At 38.5% G+C, this 15,259-nt stretch overlaps 1 protein-coding gene and 1 non-coding gene across 2 annotated transcripts in view; one reads left to right on the top strand and one right to left on the bottom strand.

Annotated features, from left to right (window-relative positions):
• Positions 1-3,718: 3,718 nt before the first annotated feature.
• Positions 3,719-3,791, bottom strand: TRNAV-AAC (transfer RNA valine (anticodon AAC)). Its single transcript has one exon. It is a non-coding gene; the product is annotated as a tRNA-Val (tRNA).
• Positions 3,792-7,013: 3,222 nt separating this feature from the next.
• The window catches only part of LOC150090130 (putative receptor-type tyrosine-protein phosphatase mosPTP-1), a 529,269-nt gene continuing 521,023 nt past the window's right edge, over positions 7,014-15,259 (top strand). The window contains exon 1 of the mRNA XM_090390174.1: positions 7,014-7,107. Within this exon, the coding sequence (XP_090246300.1) occupies positions 7,014-7,107 (94 nt within the window). The remainder of the gene's footprint in view (positions 7,108-15,259) is intronic.

Below are 15,259 nucleotides of genomic sequence, written 5' to 3'. Positions count from 1 at the left end.
TTTCACCTACTTCGGTGGTTTACTACGAACTAAAATGATAACTGGCACTAACTTGTTCGATTAGTGAATTTTCTCTAGTCAGAGGCTTTCAGCACTTTAACCTTTTCAGCATAAACATTTTGATATAGTGGAAGTGACGTATTGCAATTGTTTTCATCGATATCCATAATTGGATACGTCGACCACGTTAAGAGTTAAGTTCTGATGCTTGTGAACAGTTCTGAATTACTTAGTGGATTGTTCCTCTGTCTTATTGTAATTGTTACCTTTTAGAGTGTGTTGAAACTCCAAAGGAGCTAATTCTTCCAACCTGGTAATGAGTTTAATGAACAGAATGTTAAGCAATTAGAAATCCTCAGTTTAAAAATGGTTCCCATAGGCAGAGTAAAATATTTATAAATTCTGAAATAGTACTTAAAAATAATCTTTAACTTATATATGTGCATCTTTTCATCTTTATTTGTGTAGTTAATATTTCATACCCTTAGATCATTTTCCCTTCCTTTGAAGTTTTCTCGCGTTAGAAGTTCTAAACCTCCAGTACCTTGGAAAACTTCTCATCCGGGTTCTACTGTATTATGAAGTTGCAATAAAAATTCTCTCTCTCTCTCTCTCTCTAAATAACAAGTTAATATGAATTGGTCCTTTGAGGTGGACTTTAAGCTGGAACGAGTTTGCTTCTTTATGAAGGAAATATTTTGGAACTAAGTTCCTTTCCCGTGGACTAAATCGTGAAGTATGGGCAGTGGCGCGTTATACCTTCATTTTGCCTAGGTATAGGCAAAATTCCATTTTGCCTATACCTAGGCAAAATGGAATTTTAAGGCCACATCTAAAGAAAAAACTAATAAAGAATATTTTCAATTTCATTTTATTGTGACAACAAAACAAACATTTATTTAGTTCTTATATGAAATAAAAACTAAATAAAATTTCATCAAAATCAGTAAAACCATTTTTGAAAAAAAGAAATTTTCAAATTAATCTTCAAGTAAAGTTCATTACCCTTGGCAGGTAGAAAGTTCAGTTTCTGATGAAAATCACTTAAAAATATTAGTAAAAAAACAGCAATGAGTTTTTGAAACAGTGATTTTGAGGTTCCCTCTCGTCGGGGTCCTGGACAGATGTCTTTTTTGCCTATAGGATAACGCGCCACTGAGTCTGGGCTCCGACTAGTGAACACGAGATTATCGGGCACTGTTCTTTATTTACAATTACTATCATCTTTCTGTGAACAGATTATCAACTCATTGTAAATTATAAGATATTTTTCCTTAAATATCGATGAAGCGAATTATAGATTAATACAAGTTATTATCGCAAACTTATCGGATATGATAAGTTTTCATTTTATTTCGTTTGAAAAGTGGATATAATGTTCGTGTGATGTGTCTTCTGTGCCAACTAAAGCTGGAATATTTTGAGTACTGTATTTCGAAAACTTCTACAGAAAACTCGAGGCAACACATTCAGGGACCACTTCCTTAATATATACGTATTTTTTAAGTAAATTATTCTTTGTTGATAAACAAATACATTTCTGTTTATCATCCAGCACAGCACTTAGAAAAATGTATAGCTAGCAGGGCCGGATTTAAACTTGTTGTGGCCCTAAGCCCTTATACATGTATGAGGCCCTTCTCTCTTACACTTCACCTGTGGAAATATTAAAAAAGGATTTTTTAAGCTAGAGCGAGGCCCCTTGTAATGTGAGGCCCTAAGCTGTAGCTTGTTTAGCTTATATATAAATCCGGCTCTGAACGAGAGTGATTTAAAGTAGTTTCCAAACCTCCCCTCCAACTACAACAGTAGATGTAGTCTGAAGTTTTTGTAAACATTTTGTTCTGTGGCTGAGTTATTGGTTATCAAAATTTCCGAGTGAGCCACCTTGACTGCACATCGCAAATTTATAACATTTTTGATAATGTATAACAGATTGTTATAACACATGTTGAGACATGTACAAGTATTCAAGTATTATTGTAATATTTTTGATAATGTATAACAGATTGTTATAACACATGTTGAGACATGTACAAGTATTCAAGTATTATTGTAATTCTTTGCGGGATCCAAGGTTTCCCTTATACACCGCCGATTTCTCTGTAGGTTTAAAGCCGGCGAATGTGTGTAGGATGATGTGTGTACGTGTAAATGTATGTTTTGTTGTGTGTTGGTTGCCGGCACCTGGAGACTTTGCAGCCAGGAGGCAAGAACAAATACATCTTGCGTCCTGACTCCCGTCCCTAGCCACGAGGAGGCGCTCCAGGGAGACTAGCTTACTGCTGAACGAGGTTCGCTGAACCTCAAAAAAGACATCAGTAGAATATATAAATAAATTAGGGGAATACAGAAGAAATTGGATAATATCCAAAAAGTAAGCATAACGTAATCATAGTAATTAATATGTCAGGGGGTGAGCCCATTTCACCTCCTGAAAGCAGGTATATACAAAAGGCAGGACTATTTCGCTGCCATGAAGGAAGTAACCGACAAGATGGCAAACTAGTAGTTATTCTTGAAAAGAGAAAAGTACAACCAGTAGGGGTCTGTACAGTATAACACATGTCTCAGCATTAGTAGCAGTTTCTTTTTAGATCTAACTGTACATTAAAATATAACACAGGATGTCAGTTTGATGGCCGTGGTTCAGGACAAGTGACTACTAAATACGGTGATGTTCTTCTGTTCGCTTTTTTTTTATAAAGTCTTACGACCTTGTGGAGCTGTATCAGTATAAATAAATAATTTAATTTACTTTTGATGAGGGAAGCCTTTTTTTTTTAATGAAAGTCCTAAACGCGAAAGGTATTAGAACCTATAGTACTCTAGCACTATAGTACCGTGTATGGATATTACTATTTTAACACAAAACTAACACGAATGGAACAGAATTACAATAAATAATGGATAAAAAAATCAGTACATAATAACATGAAATTAAGAAATAAAACGTCGTGGCGTTTGAAAATTTCCCACCCAAACAGTTGTTGGTTGGGTTTTAGGAGTATCGGCAACTAAGGCCCAGTTGCTTGTGTATATTGTCTGGAATTGCGTGTGTTTTCTGAGGTCCATTGTCTGTTTTGCTGGACGAAAAACCCGAGTTTCCGGGGGAAAAATCATGCTACTCCCACCTGAGACCGATGAACTCAGCCACTTTGTGAAAAAGACCCATAAAAATTCCTCAGGTCATCGACGGGGATTCAGGTTTTTCCCACCCGGTGTGGGGACAAGAGCAGTCCTACCAACTGTGCAATACAATTTTGTACCTCAAGGATCGAACCTAGGCCCTTCCATGTGTTAGACGGATGTGATAACCATTACATCACAGGTACATGCATCAGAAACGATTTCTATTTTGAAATGCCCAATCAGTTCTCGATGAGTAAGCTATTATTTTTTTAATGCGCCATTATACCTCAGAGGCACCTTGTGGATTTTAACAAGAGTGCCAATGGCTTACAGTTCTCAATTTTGCTTTTGATTTTATGAGTATTTCATTTTGGAAAAAGCCTCTGACAATTTTTAAATAACTTCCGATTAAGACCGTTCAGTGAGAACAAAATAAAACAGTCTGTCAGACACCATGTGATTCACTTGTGTACTTTTATCTCCTTTATGTATCGTGTATTTCAAAAGTTGGAATAATTAATTTTTCCGGTAAATATAAATTCCTTTTGTAATAGCACTTCGAAGGGAAAAAAAAAAAAAATAATAATGTACCTGCCAGGGCTCGAACCTGGGACCTTCCGCGTGTTAGGCGGATGTGATAACCACTACACCACAGGTACTCTTAGCAATTAGTACTTCTAATTTCAATATCTAATGAGCTCTTCACGTAAGAGTCATTATATTTAGTACTTTTTTAGTATACCGGCTGGTGTCGAGGTATCACAGAGAGAACGCCATTCTTTTCCTGTCAGGAGTAACAATCCTGACCTGTCTCCAGACCACTCCTCCCTCCGCCAAGCTGATCTGGATGCAGTCTTCCCAATTCACACGTGGTCTCCCCCTTCTCTTAGTCGCGCTCCAATGGTTTGGCTTCCCAGGCTAAACTAAGTGGAAACAGGTTGTCCATCCACACTGATGACATGGCATACCATCGAAGTTGGGCTTCTTCGAGTTGCGTTTAGCGCAGCCCGTGTAGTTTGATTACGTACTCGATCTCGTTTTGTCTTCCGTTCCACTCTGCTTACCTCAGCAGCCTACAGTCAGCTCCTCTGCTGAAAGGAAAGCGTCTACGATTCACAGCTGTATATCAAGGTTAGTACATATGTGGACTTCTATATATAGCTATTTTGGTTCGCTTGCTCAACTTTTTCGCTGATAAGTCCTCAGATCTCAGTCTATTCGATCATCCTCGCTGATGATGGATCTCAAATACTTAAAGAGCCAGAGCTGCTCAATGTTCTTCCCAACAAAGGCGATCAGATGGCGTACGGGTTTGCTAAAAATTACCATAGATTTCTTCTTTCCGGAGCTAATAACCATTCTCCTTTTGGCCATGACTTCCTGCCACACATTCAGCTTATGTTGAAGATTTACCTGCGACTTGGCTATCAAAGTGACATCGTTAGTGAAAGAAACCTCGGAGATGGATAGAGTTCTCATCATTCAATTTCCAAGCCGGAAGGGTCTGTACCCTGCATTCCTCGATGATATCATCCATTATGATGATGAAGCGATATGGGGAGAGAATGTCTCCTTGCCTCACACCCAATGTTGTCAAGAATTCTTCTGACTTTGCGTTGCCAGTTCTCACATAGTTGTGGTATCGTTTATAGTAACTGCTAATAGCGGCTACTAAGCTTCTGCTAACATTTTCTTCTCCAGCACACTCCGCATTTCACACCATGGAACCTTATCGAAAGCCTTCGCAAGGTCAAAGTAGGACAGATGCACTTCTGAGCGCGGTGGTGGACCTGACATTATGGTAGTTTTTTTACCAATGACTGGCTCCTTATTTGTCAATCTCACCCAAGCTTTTCACTCGAGTGAACTGCCATATTTAAATATCAAAATTGCAAATCTCCCAGCTCAATTTCTTTCAATCCTGCAGTTGTTGATAATGGAAACGAATCTGGGTCATTTTCTGCGAACTCGGCCAGAAAAGGTCACTATTTGGTCTGCTATCTTTTTTATTATACTGGACAATATTACTTATAATAAATATGTACTTGGAGAACGCTTAGTGCAATACCTATGATTTCTGTACTATATTTAAATAATATAACCATAATAAAATAAAAACAAATCTTACTGGCCATTCCGAGGGGTGATCGATGCTGCCGCCCCTAGAATGGTGCTGCTCAAAGCAATTTAAAAAAAATTTTTTTTTTTGCTTTATAGGAAATACACCACAAAGTATATCCGAATAAATAACGTCCATAATATGAATATTTCCAAAGAAAACGTGCTGTAGAGGTGTTTATTTTTGCACCAAAGCAACTAAGGCTTCGAGGTGTCTGTATATAATGGCTGTAAACTGCTTATATTCAATGGTCGGTTTTTCTGTTTCGCTAGATAAAAAAACCCGAGTTACCCGTGCTGTATTACAGGCAAAATACTCCCTAAGTCGACAGATAAGATTTTATTAAAATCTTATCTGTCTTAGCTGTCTCAATACTTTTGTTAACGCAGTATAGTTTATTAACGAAACGCGCACTTGGGGTGGTATATCTGAGTTAGCTCGTTCATAATATTCGCCTAGGCAACTACTAGGCCATAAGGTGATCGGCGTATAGGCTTGGAAGGATGAAAAATCCATCAATTAGGATATTTATCAAGAATAGTTAGTTTATCAAATAACTATATATGAATAAACAATAATAAAGTTTACGGTCAACAGTACTAACCAACTTCAGACTTTTTAGTGTTTTATTCTTCATTTATTGATTCTCTTTACCGAAGACAGATGGCGCTACCGCGTAAGTCCACTGTTAAGCCTTGGTAACAAGATTGCAGCAATCGCTCAGCTGTGTGGAGTTTATTACCAAGGAGAGTCTGGCATAGTGGCTTGTCGGTCATGGAAAGTGCACAAGTTACGGAATTGTTAGCAGAGCGAACCCGGGTCGAATGACGGCACGAGAAAAAAAAAAAAAAAACAAGTTAGTGTTCGCGTACTTGTCATCTAATTTACGACAGAGACAGCAATCGGAGGTCGAGATGGCTGAGGGAACGCGTATTCTGCAGCTGCACCGTGTGACCATTTTATCGCGACTACAAAGCAGAATGATACGTGAAATCCTCGACAGGGAAGCCGCTCGTTGAGTGACCTACCTACACAGCGCCGTATAGCGGAACAAATAGGCCAGTGTGAGGGTAGCTGCGATCATCTCTTCCGCCCACCTGTGTCTCGTCTGCGAACAGTTTCCGAAGATGCCGACAGATTCGGCGCAATCCTCCTACACCGTGACCCCAGCGTGACCGGTGGTCACTTGCGCGAACGGCAGTCGGCCACCTGTAGGGGGGGGATTCGTCGCACATCACCGAAGTTGAAGCTCCAGCGTCAGACGACAAGAACAGTTCCGCCGACAAGACGCCGCCGGAACGCAGTGCGCCGGAGAGAAGTGTAATTAGCCGAGAAGAGACCCTTTGGCGGAGGTGCGGAAAAAGAAGAGCACGTTCCGCTTTTTCTTTGCCCGGGACGCTGAGTGCGAAGCGGCCGCTGTGAGGCGCCGGTGTCACTCGGCCAGTCGGGCTATTGGGTGCAGAGGATGCCGAGGTGCGTTACCATGGAGGCTGTCCCTTCGGACTGTGCAAGGGAAGTGCTACGTTTTCGACCACGTCCCACTACTATCGGGTGGCTCGCGCGCAGCGTTCGGACCGACGCGTGCGAGGTGTGTTGGACTGAATGAATGGATGGATGTGCGGAGAGGGAGAGCAGATGGAACAGACCTGTCCAGTGTTAGGAGTTCTCGGATTTGACATTGCAAACAGTCGGCCGCAGTGTTTTCCGGATTGTACGGCAACCGATGTAGCTTTACTAGGTGCTAAGTGTGCTGCCGCATAGAATGGATATCGTTCTGCAGCGGTGGAGTCTACTGTGGTTCAGGCTTGTGGTGTTGACTCTGTGTGCAGCGGTAACGCGAGCATTGTACTTTCCAGGTAAGTTTTTATACCTTCCATTATACCGCAGAAGTTAATGCTCAATGTACATTACGAAATCCTCCCCCTTACTGTCCACATACTTTTTGGCTACTTTCACTATAGTGTACAATAACCATCCATTACATCCTTCGAGGCTAGTACAATGATGCGAAGTACCCGTATGTTGCCTTAAAACTGACAGCTACTGACAATTGCGGTTCATTTGGGCTTCAAGGACGGTCTGTTCTTCCATGAGAGGAAAGAATGAACTATAAATGAGCGTATATTTTAAGCCTGTTCGCCATAACGGGGGTTGGAATAACCTTTAACATTTCCTGGCTTCCCCGAAAGAGTACAATGATTAATAAAAGCAACGTGATGTCCGACAGCTTTCTAAATTGTGTTAATAACCCGAGTTCGGCAGTTTATTTCACAGATATTTACGAATAATATTTGAAAGTTATTTTGAAGATGCTCAGAAGGAATTTAATACAAAACAAGTGCTTTCTAAGACAACCAGTATCAAGATAACAGGACCACGATAGCTCTGGTGTCTATTTTATTTTATTTGAAATTTAAGCGGTATGCTTTATGGTGTCCAATAGAAGAGTTTTACTTTTCACATTCTTCTGATGATATCATGGTAATAAACTGCAATGCTTTACATCAGCGGTAGGCAACCATTTCTGTTCACACACACACACACACTTCTGAACACCTTAATTCTTCTAAGACCTTCACATTCATTGCATGTTTTGATGGCCCTCGTAGGTGGTACCGTTGGTGGGATCACTGTTCTCCCCAAATCGGGTGTAAAAGACCTGAGTTCGAGTCCCATCGATGACGAGAGGAATTTTTATGGGCTTTTTTCACAACGTGGCTGAGTTAGTTGGTCTCAAGTCGAGGGTAGCATGGATTTTTTTTTTTTTCTCCCGGAAAGGGTTTTTCGTGCTGCAAACAGAAAATCGACCTCAAAACACACGCAATTTACCGACAATATACACGGAGCAATATGGCCTTAGTCGCTGATGCTCCTAAAACCTTACAACAACAACATCTTTCGACGTTAAATTAAGATATATTAATTTAATTATTTTCTCCCTCCTTTCATGGATACAGGCGTTTCTGAACTCGCACTCGCCCCATCGATTCATAGACCTCCACCCTTTTTTTCCCCGCTAAAGACTTTTCCTAATATATCACTTTGATTTATATTCTGGAATTTCCTATGGTAATCTGTTATTTGGCATTTGTCAATTGAATATTTTGGTAGCTTACCAATCCTCAATTGATGAGGGCTGGTAAGCTACCAACCCTTTTTATTTAATTGAGATAGCCATGTATTGAACATTTCTCCTGTTGTATACAATTGAAAGCTTCTGTCTGTAAATTGGTATTTGCTGATGATGGATTACTCGACAGCAAATTAAAGGACTCCTTTGGTTATCTGCTAAGGGCTTCGTGTTTTCTTCCCCTTAATTATTTATCCTATTCATACAAACAATGTATGAGTATATTTAATTAAATAGGTAAAAAAACTGAAGACTTGTCGTATCCCTAAGTTTATCTAAGGGACTGAAGATAACCCTTTTATCAAATAGTATTTCGAGAGTTTATTATAATGAAAGTTACCTTATATTTATTTATTTATAAATTTATGGTTTATAATTTTAAATTCATATATTTTAAATCTTATAATATTATATGAAAATAAAACAGCAAATGATTTAAAAAAAAGTGATTTAAAGCAAGTGATTTAAAAAAAAAACATCGAATTTAATACACATTTCTGAGTATCCTTAAAATGTATTTCGTGTGCAAACCAGTTAACTACACCTGCCTTATAATATTCCCAACAGTTGCTTTTTGAGGGGAAGAGATAGTTCTTGTTAAAAAGATATATCGCCTGTTGGCAAAAAGGTTTGGACTTTCAGTTTTTTTTCAGTATATTTGCCCACAATTTCATTCTCAAGTGATATTTGTATATATTTGTCCACGATCTTTTCGTCGAGTAATATTTGTCCAAGATCTTATCCTCAACTGATATTTGTATATATTTGCCCACGATCTCATCTTCAAGTGATATTTGTCCACGATCTTGTCATCGAATAATATTTGTCCAAGATCTTATTTATCCACAACTGATATTTGTATATATTTGTCCACGATCTCATCCTCAAGTGATATTTGTATATATTTGTCCACGATCTCATCCTCAAGTGATATTTGTATATATTTGTCCACGATCTCATCCTCAAGTGATATTTGTATATATTTGTCCACGATCTTGTCGTCGAGTAATATTTGTCCAAGATCTTATCATCAACTGATATTTGTATATATTTGTCCACGATCTTGTCCTCAGGTAATATTTGTCCACGATCTTATTCTCAGGTAATATTTGTCCACGATCTTATCCTATCATCATATATAGATCTTATCCTCTTTTATCTCTGTAGGAGGATTTAAACTTTATCCTGATGCGTATAAGACAGAAAAATGAATTTCGGTGCGCAATATTAATACATAATTAATAATGTTTCCTGAATTTTGCTCATGGAGATTTGCGGACATCGTTCGAAACAAAATGAAATCATCGTACTTTCAGCTTACGGCCTTGTCGGCATTCCTGCGGACTATTTAATGGGGAAGCCGTACAAAGCTGACCTTTCGTGTATAGTTTAAACACTGCGTTCTTATTTTGTGGAAGGCTATAAATCAGGTGACTTAATTAGACTACTGGGTGGTTCGCAGCAACGATTTCTCCTCCCTTATCCTCATTTAGGATCGTAAAGACGATGCAGGAATCATAATAAAGGAAGATAGGAAAGAGGGATGCTGCCTATCAGAGCATAACGCAAATACGACAGAGATTTTTATGGGTTTTCGTGACTAATTTCACCCAGATTTAGCTAAAATGCTTTTCTCCCCCTCTTCCACAGTGCCTTCATAAATAATCAATTTCTTGGGATGGAAGTGGGGGAGCTCGCCACTAATACCCTTGTTGCATTTCTCCCATTCAGTGTCTATTTGCATCGCTTTGTTTGGTAAAAGGAAGATGAAATGAAACAGTTTTAAAGTTTTCAAAATGGTTCTCTTAAATATTTTTCGTTTATTTTTTATTATTAATGCCGTTTTGTTGAATTAGATTTTAAATACGGAATAACGAAATTGTCAAAAGTGAAAATTAGGCGAGATTTTCATCAAATCGATTAGCAATAATTGTTGCAAAATAAATAAATAAATTTCCTGTTTATACTCCAGGACGACCATTAGAGGCAGGGAATTCACAAAACAGAGAGAAGACAAAAAAATAAATAAATAAATAAAATAAATATATATATACCGTATTTAGTATTCACACGAGCTTGAACTGCGGTCACTCAAAGCCACTTTTGTATGTGCCCGCTGATTCTTGTCTCACTCACCAGTGAGAATATTCCTGCTTCATTCATTTTACTAATCCATGAAGGGGATTAGTAAAATGAATTTCACATTCTCTAAAAGTTCTGTATCTTTCTTTAGATGCGGCTTCTAGATCTAACCGTAATATTCCAAGTGTGGATGCAGCATCGTCTTATAGAGGGGGATAATGACTTCCTTCTCTCTACTTTCAAATTTTCGATATATTATAGCTAGCACACCATGTGTCCTTTTTGTCGCCTGATTGCGCTGCATCTTGAATTCAATGTCTTTTTGCATCCTGGGATTTTATATCCCAAGGGCAATTGGATTAAACTTAATAGGATTAAACTTGAGCTGCATTTTTTCGGCCATACTTGCAACCACCAAATCATTTTGAAAAGCATAGCCTGTTTCTCACCGTTAACCATCTTCCAAACCTTTAAGTCGTCAGCAAATTTTGACAGCTTTTTTACATGTTACCTCATGAATATCATTTAGTGTAAGGTAAGAAACAAAAGAGATCCGAGCACTGATCTCCGAGGGACTCCACTTACTACTCCAGTCAACTCTGAAAATACCCATTTATGACCTCTCTCTCTCTCTCTCTCTCTCTCTCTCTCTCTCTCTCTCTCTCTCTCTCTCTCTCTCTCTCTCTCTCTCTCTCCCGTGAAAATGCAAAATAAAAAACACTGAATTGAAAATTGTTTGCAAATCCTCAATGAACATCACTGAAATTACAGAATAAATCATCTTAAATTTGACATTTCTTTATTGAACTTTTTGATCGGCGAGTACACTTACTGCTTTGTGACTGACTCACCATGATGTCTTTATGTCACTGTTTGTGACATTGCGGGAAACAGTAATTATGTCTCTAATTTAAAAATTCTTCATAACCTTTTCATCACCAAACAATACTGAATCAGTGTTAGAATACCTTTCAGCGGAAAGTTTCACCACCTTCACCTTATTTCTGCGATAATGCCAGGTAGGCCATCTCGTTAAATATTGACTTGAGTACCTTCAAGTTTTTCACCGAAACTGCTAACGAAGGATTCATGGTGGAATGTCATTTGACAGTCCCTTATAATTAGTTTTCTTCCTCACGACAGCGTGAGTAATGACTTTCTGACAGGATGACGGTGTATAAGAGATTTGTCATCCAAATTAAATTATTGCATTGGTCTAATCTGATTTCTGAATTTAATCGATTGCAAGGAGAAAAGGAATTAGACTGCTGATACAGAACATTGGTGTGTATATTTTATTAGGGAGTTTCAGCAATTGCCTGAATTATGATGATTTGCAGAAACAATTGTGAAATCGTCACTTCGATTTGTTGACGTTTGAAGAGAAAAGATGAAAATTTAACCTCAGGGAACTTTCGTTCTCTACGCACACAGCAGTTTTTTCTTTCCTTGGCAAGTCAAGTGATGCCAATATCAAAATAATGAAACGTATTTTGTTTTGGTGTCGATTCTTGTGACTTCCTGCTGAAATGCTAATTTGGCATTTCTGGTAAGCGAGATTCCGAATAGTTAAAATAAAAGAATCACTAACAGAATTTGTGTTCATTGCTTTTAGTCATAAATCTTATCTTCAAAGCGGCCCGAGCATTTACTAGCGTTTATCAGAAAATTTCTAGACCATCCTCCATAACTGATAATGATCCAATCACTGACAAGACAATTTCAAGCCCACACAGGCAACCACTTATGATTATAAAGTTATCAGTCGCTATCTCGCTATGTTTAGTTTAGTTTTGCAATCCCGTATCCTTTGTCCCACCACTACGATAAGGAAAGCTCACGAAACAAAACTCGTCCCTGTGATCGAGTGTTGATAAATGACCTTAGCGAGAGAGGACCAAGGAATGAGAGGAGGAATAAGTGTCGTGGAGGGGGGGGGGACCTCTAAAATACTTGAGAGGGCACAAGAGATGCGCATTTCTACCTTCGTTCTATATCAACTGGGGGGAAGGCAACATTTGTGGTTCGCAAAGATGGAGTCGAAACAGTAGTAACTAACGGGAATTTTATCAGTTCCATCATCATGACCTCGTTAGTCAGTAAGGCCTTTGAAATTCCGCTTTCAAGTATAAGATGTACTACGAGAACCGATTTGATAGTTGTTTCTTTGATGCGTGGACTCCTCGATAAATCTTACAAATATCAGAACTGTTATCGATCAAGCACTGCCAACTTCCTAAAGAGTCAGCAACCTAAATAACCTGGAATCGTGGAATCTAAACTGGGTTTTGCCAGTAGTTTTATGAGTTTAGTTTTTAAAATATGAAACAATTTTCGTTTCTTTCCTTCTTTTCTTTCTTTCTTTCTTTTTTTTTAAAACTTCACTCTTTTATATTCAAATATTTTAAATTCATGTTTTTGTTTTCATTTTCTTAGCTTTTTCTTTAAATTCATTTATTTGGTTTTTCTTTCTTTATTTATTTTTTTTTTTTTCGTTTGCAAAATTGGGCTTACACCAATGAAACACCACGGTGCCAGGATGTTTGTAAGTAACGTATTTTAATCCCGGGTCATCTTTTAATATTTTAAATCTTTTTAATTCCAAGTTAGAGGTTACTAGTCCTTATCCTACCAGACAATCTTTGTTTCGTAACCCTTGTCGCTACTAACGACCAAGGCCAAGAGCAATTCTCTCCCGCCTAGATTTTATGAGGAAGCCCAGCAGGAGTTTGTGGGAATGTTTCGACCTGAGTAGCAAGTATGTCGAACTGAATGTGGATTATTCTATGGTCACAGATGGGTTAATGATGTTTGTTGATCGAAGACAACACGTTGGACCGATGACCGGAAGTGTAACGATAACAACAAAAGATCCTGCGTTCCAATCGCTATAACGGGGTCACGGTGTAACAAGTCGTTAACGACCGGATGTGTTGTCCACTACGATCTGTCAATTCATCTTTTTTTTTTCGAGTTCGTTACTGTTATCGTATTCTCCACTTTCGCCCACCTGCAATTAGATGTTATCACAGTCCGCTTCCCCCCATGTTGTATAGATGATCCCCTCCTCGTTCTCAGTGTACACGCACGCGTACCCATCGCCGTATTCAATTCTCCTGTTGTATCTCAGTTCTTTCCCATCCTCCCACTCTTCTCAAAACACACAAACACCGTTACTCCAAGCCCATAAACTTTATTGGATGGCAGCAAGCGGCTGTGTGGTTTGTGTCAAGACAGCGTGTTCGTGTGTCTGTACCAGCAGATGGTGTCATTGATTGAATTCAGTCATCAGCAGAGATGTGTGGAGGGTGTTATTTTGCTGTGGAAGCTGCCACTTAAAACAAGAGACTGATGGAGAGGATAAAAGAAAACAAGACAGGATTTTGGAGATTATTGTTACAAGAGACTTGTTAGTTGGGGGGAAAAAGAAGAAGAAAAATAGAGAGAAAACAGACCACTTATTACGTAAGTCTCATTAAAGGGAATCAATGCATGTTTAGTTATTTTGTGTTAATTTCTCCTTAGGAACGCTTTCAACACAAATCGTTGATGAGTCCCTTATGTAGGACGCGATCAATGCCACTGAATCTTCTATATCAGGGGTGGCCAACAAGTCGATCGCGGATTTAATTTCGGTCGATCACGACGAATTTTAAATACACAGTCATCCCTTGATTTGTGCACCTTGTGCAATGAAATTTTTGAGATGGTAGATCGCGGTACATTTTGAAGGAAAAAAGTAGATCGCATCACAAATGAAGTTGGCCACTCCTGTTCTATATCAAAATCGCCTCATCTAAATCTTATAATCGCCATTTCTAGAATGTTTTATCTGATCATTTATCATTCTTCTTCGATGATTCATATTTTTCGACTAATAGTCCTATTATTGTTAAAGTATGGCTATTTTCGTTGGTGGTTCAGTTCCTTCTAGATGGATCTAAGCAAGATTATCTGTCGTTTAACAGGTCTTAAACTTCCAATTATATAATGCCTGAATCTCTTATGATCCGCCATAATATAAAGGTCAAATATCATTGCAAAAGTTTTTTCACAACAGGATACGAATAGCGTAGAAATATAGCGAGATATAAATATCGCTTCCTCTGTGTCAGGGTTACGCCTAAATTATGATTGCAGAGAATGGATCGGACAAGGTAAGAGACGATACGGGAGAAATAATTAGAGCGTGACTCCATCTTGTATTGCGTAATGGCATACTGCTACCGAGAGAGAAGAAAAATGGAGAGATACTTGCGCACATTGCGTTAGTCTGTACAGCGCATCATCATATCGACACATAAGATAGATGACAGGATCTAGTGGATGAGTATATAGTGTGATGTAGCTGGTATTCCGTGGCTCTTCCAATGCACTCTTCATCCCCACTTCTCAAAACACGTACAGTTGAAAACAGGGAAAGGGAAGAGGGGCAGAAAATCGATTAAAGAGAAAGCAGGGATCTTGGCCTGTATTTTGAAGATATAAAACGGATTAAATAAACAGTTTTTAAATTATCGGTAGTAATTATTCATTCTAAGGTGCATTTTAAAGAATAAAAATTAATAGGAAGATAAGAAAAGAAAACGATTAAAAATATTCAAATATCTGCATCTGAAGCATGTTTTACGCTTAAAAACTAAAATAGAATTTGCTCTCTCTACTGGGTTCGTGCTTGGGCTGAAAATTACATAACCGCGTAGTGGCGCTACATGATTTTAATATTTATTTTATATTCACAGCACGCGTGGCACTAGAGTGCGCATAATCACATTGTCAACAATCAGGAATGAGGT

This window comes from Mastigoproctus giganteus, chromosome 2 (genome assembly GCF_048544385.1).
Source record: "Mastigoproctus giganteus isolate SK-2022 chromosome 2, ASM4854438v1, whole genome shotgun sequence".
Classification (NCBI taxonomy): domain Eukaryota; kingdom Metazoa; phylum Arthropoda; class Arachnida; order Uropygi; family Thelyphonidae; genus Mastigoproctus; species Mastigoproctus giganteus.
This window is presented reverse-complemented; position numbering and strand designations above follow the sequence as displayed.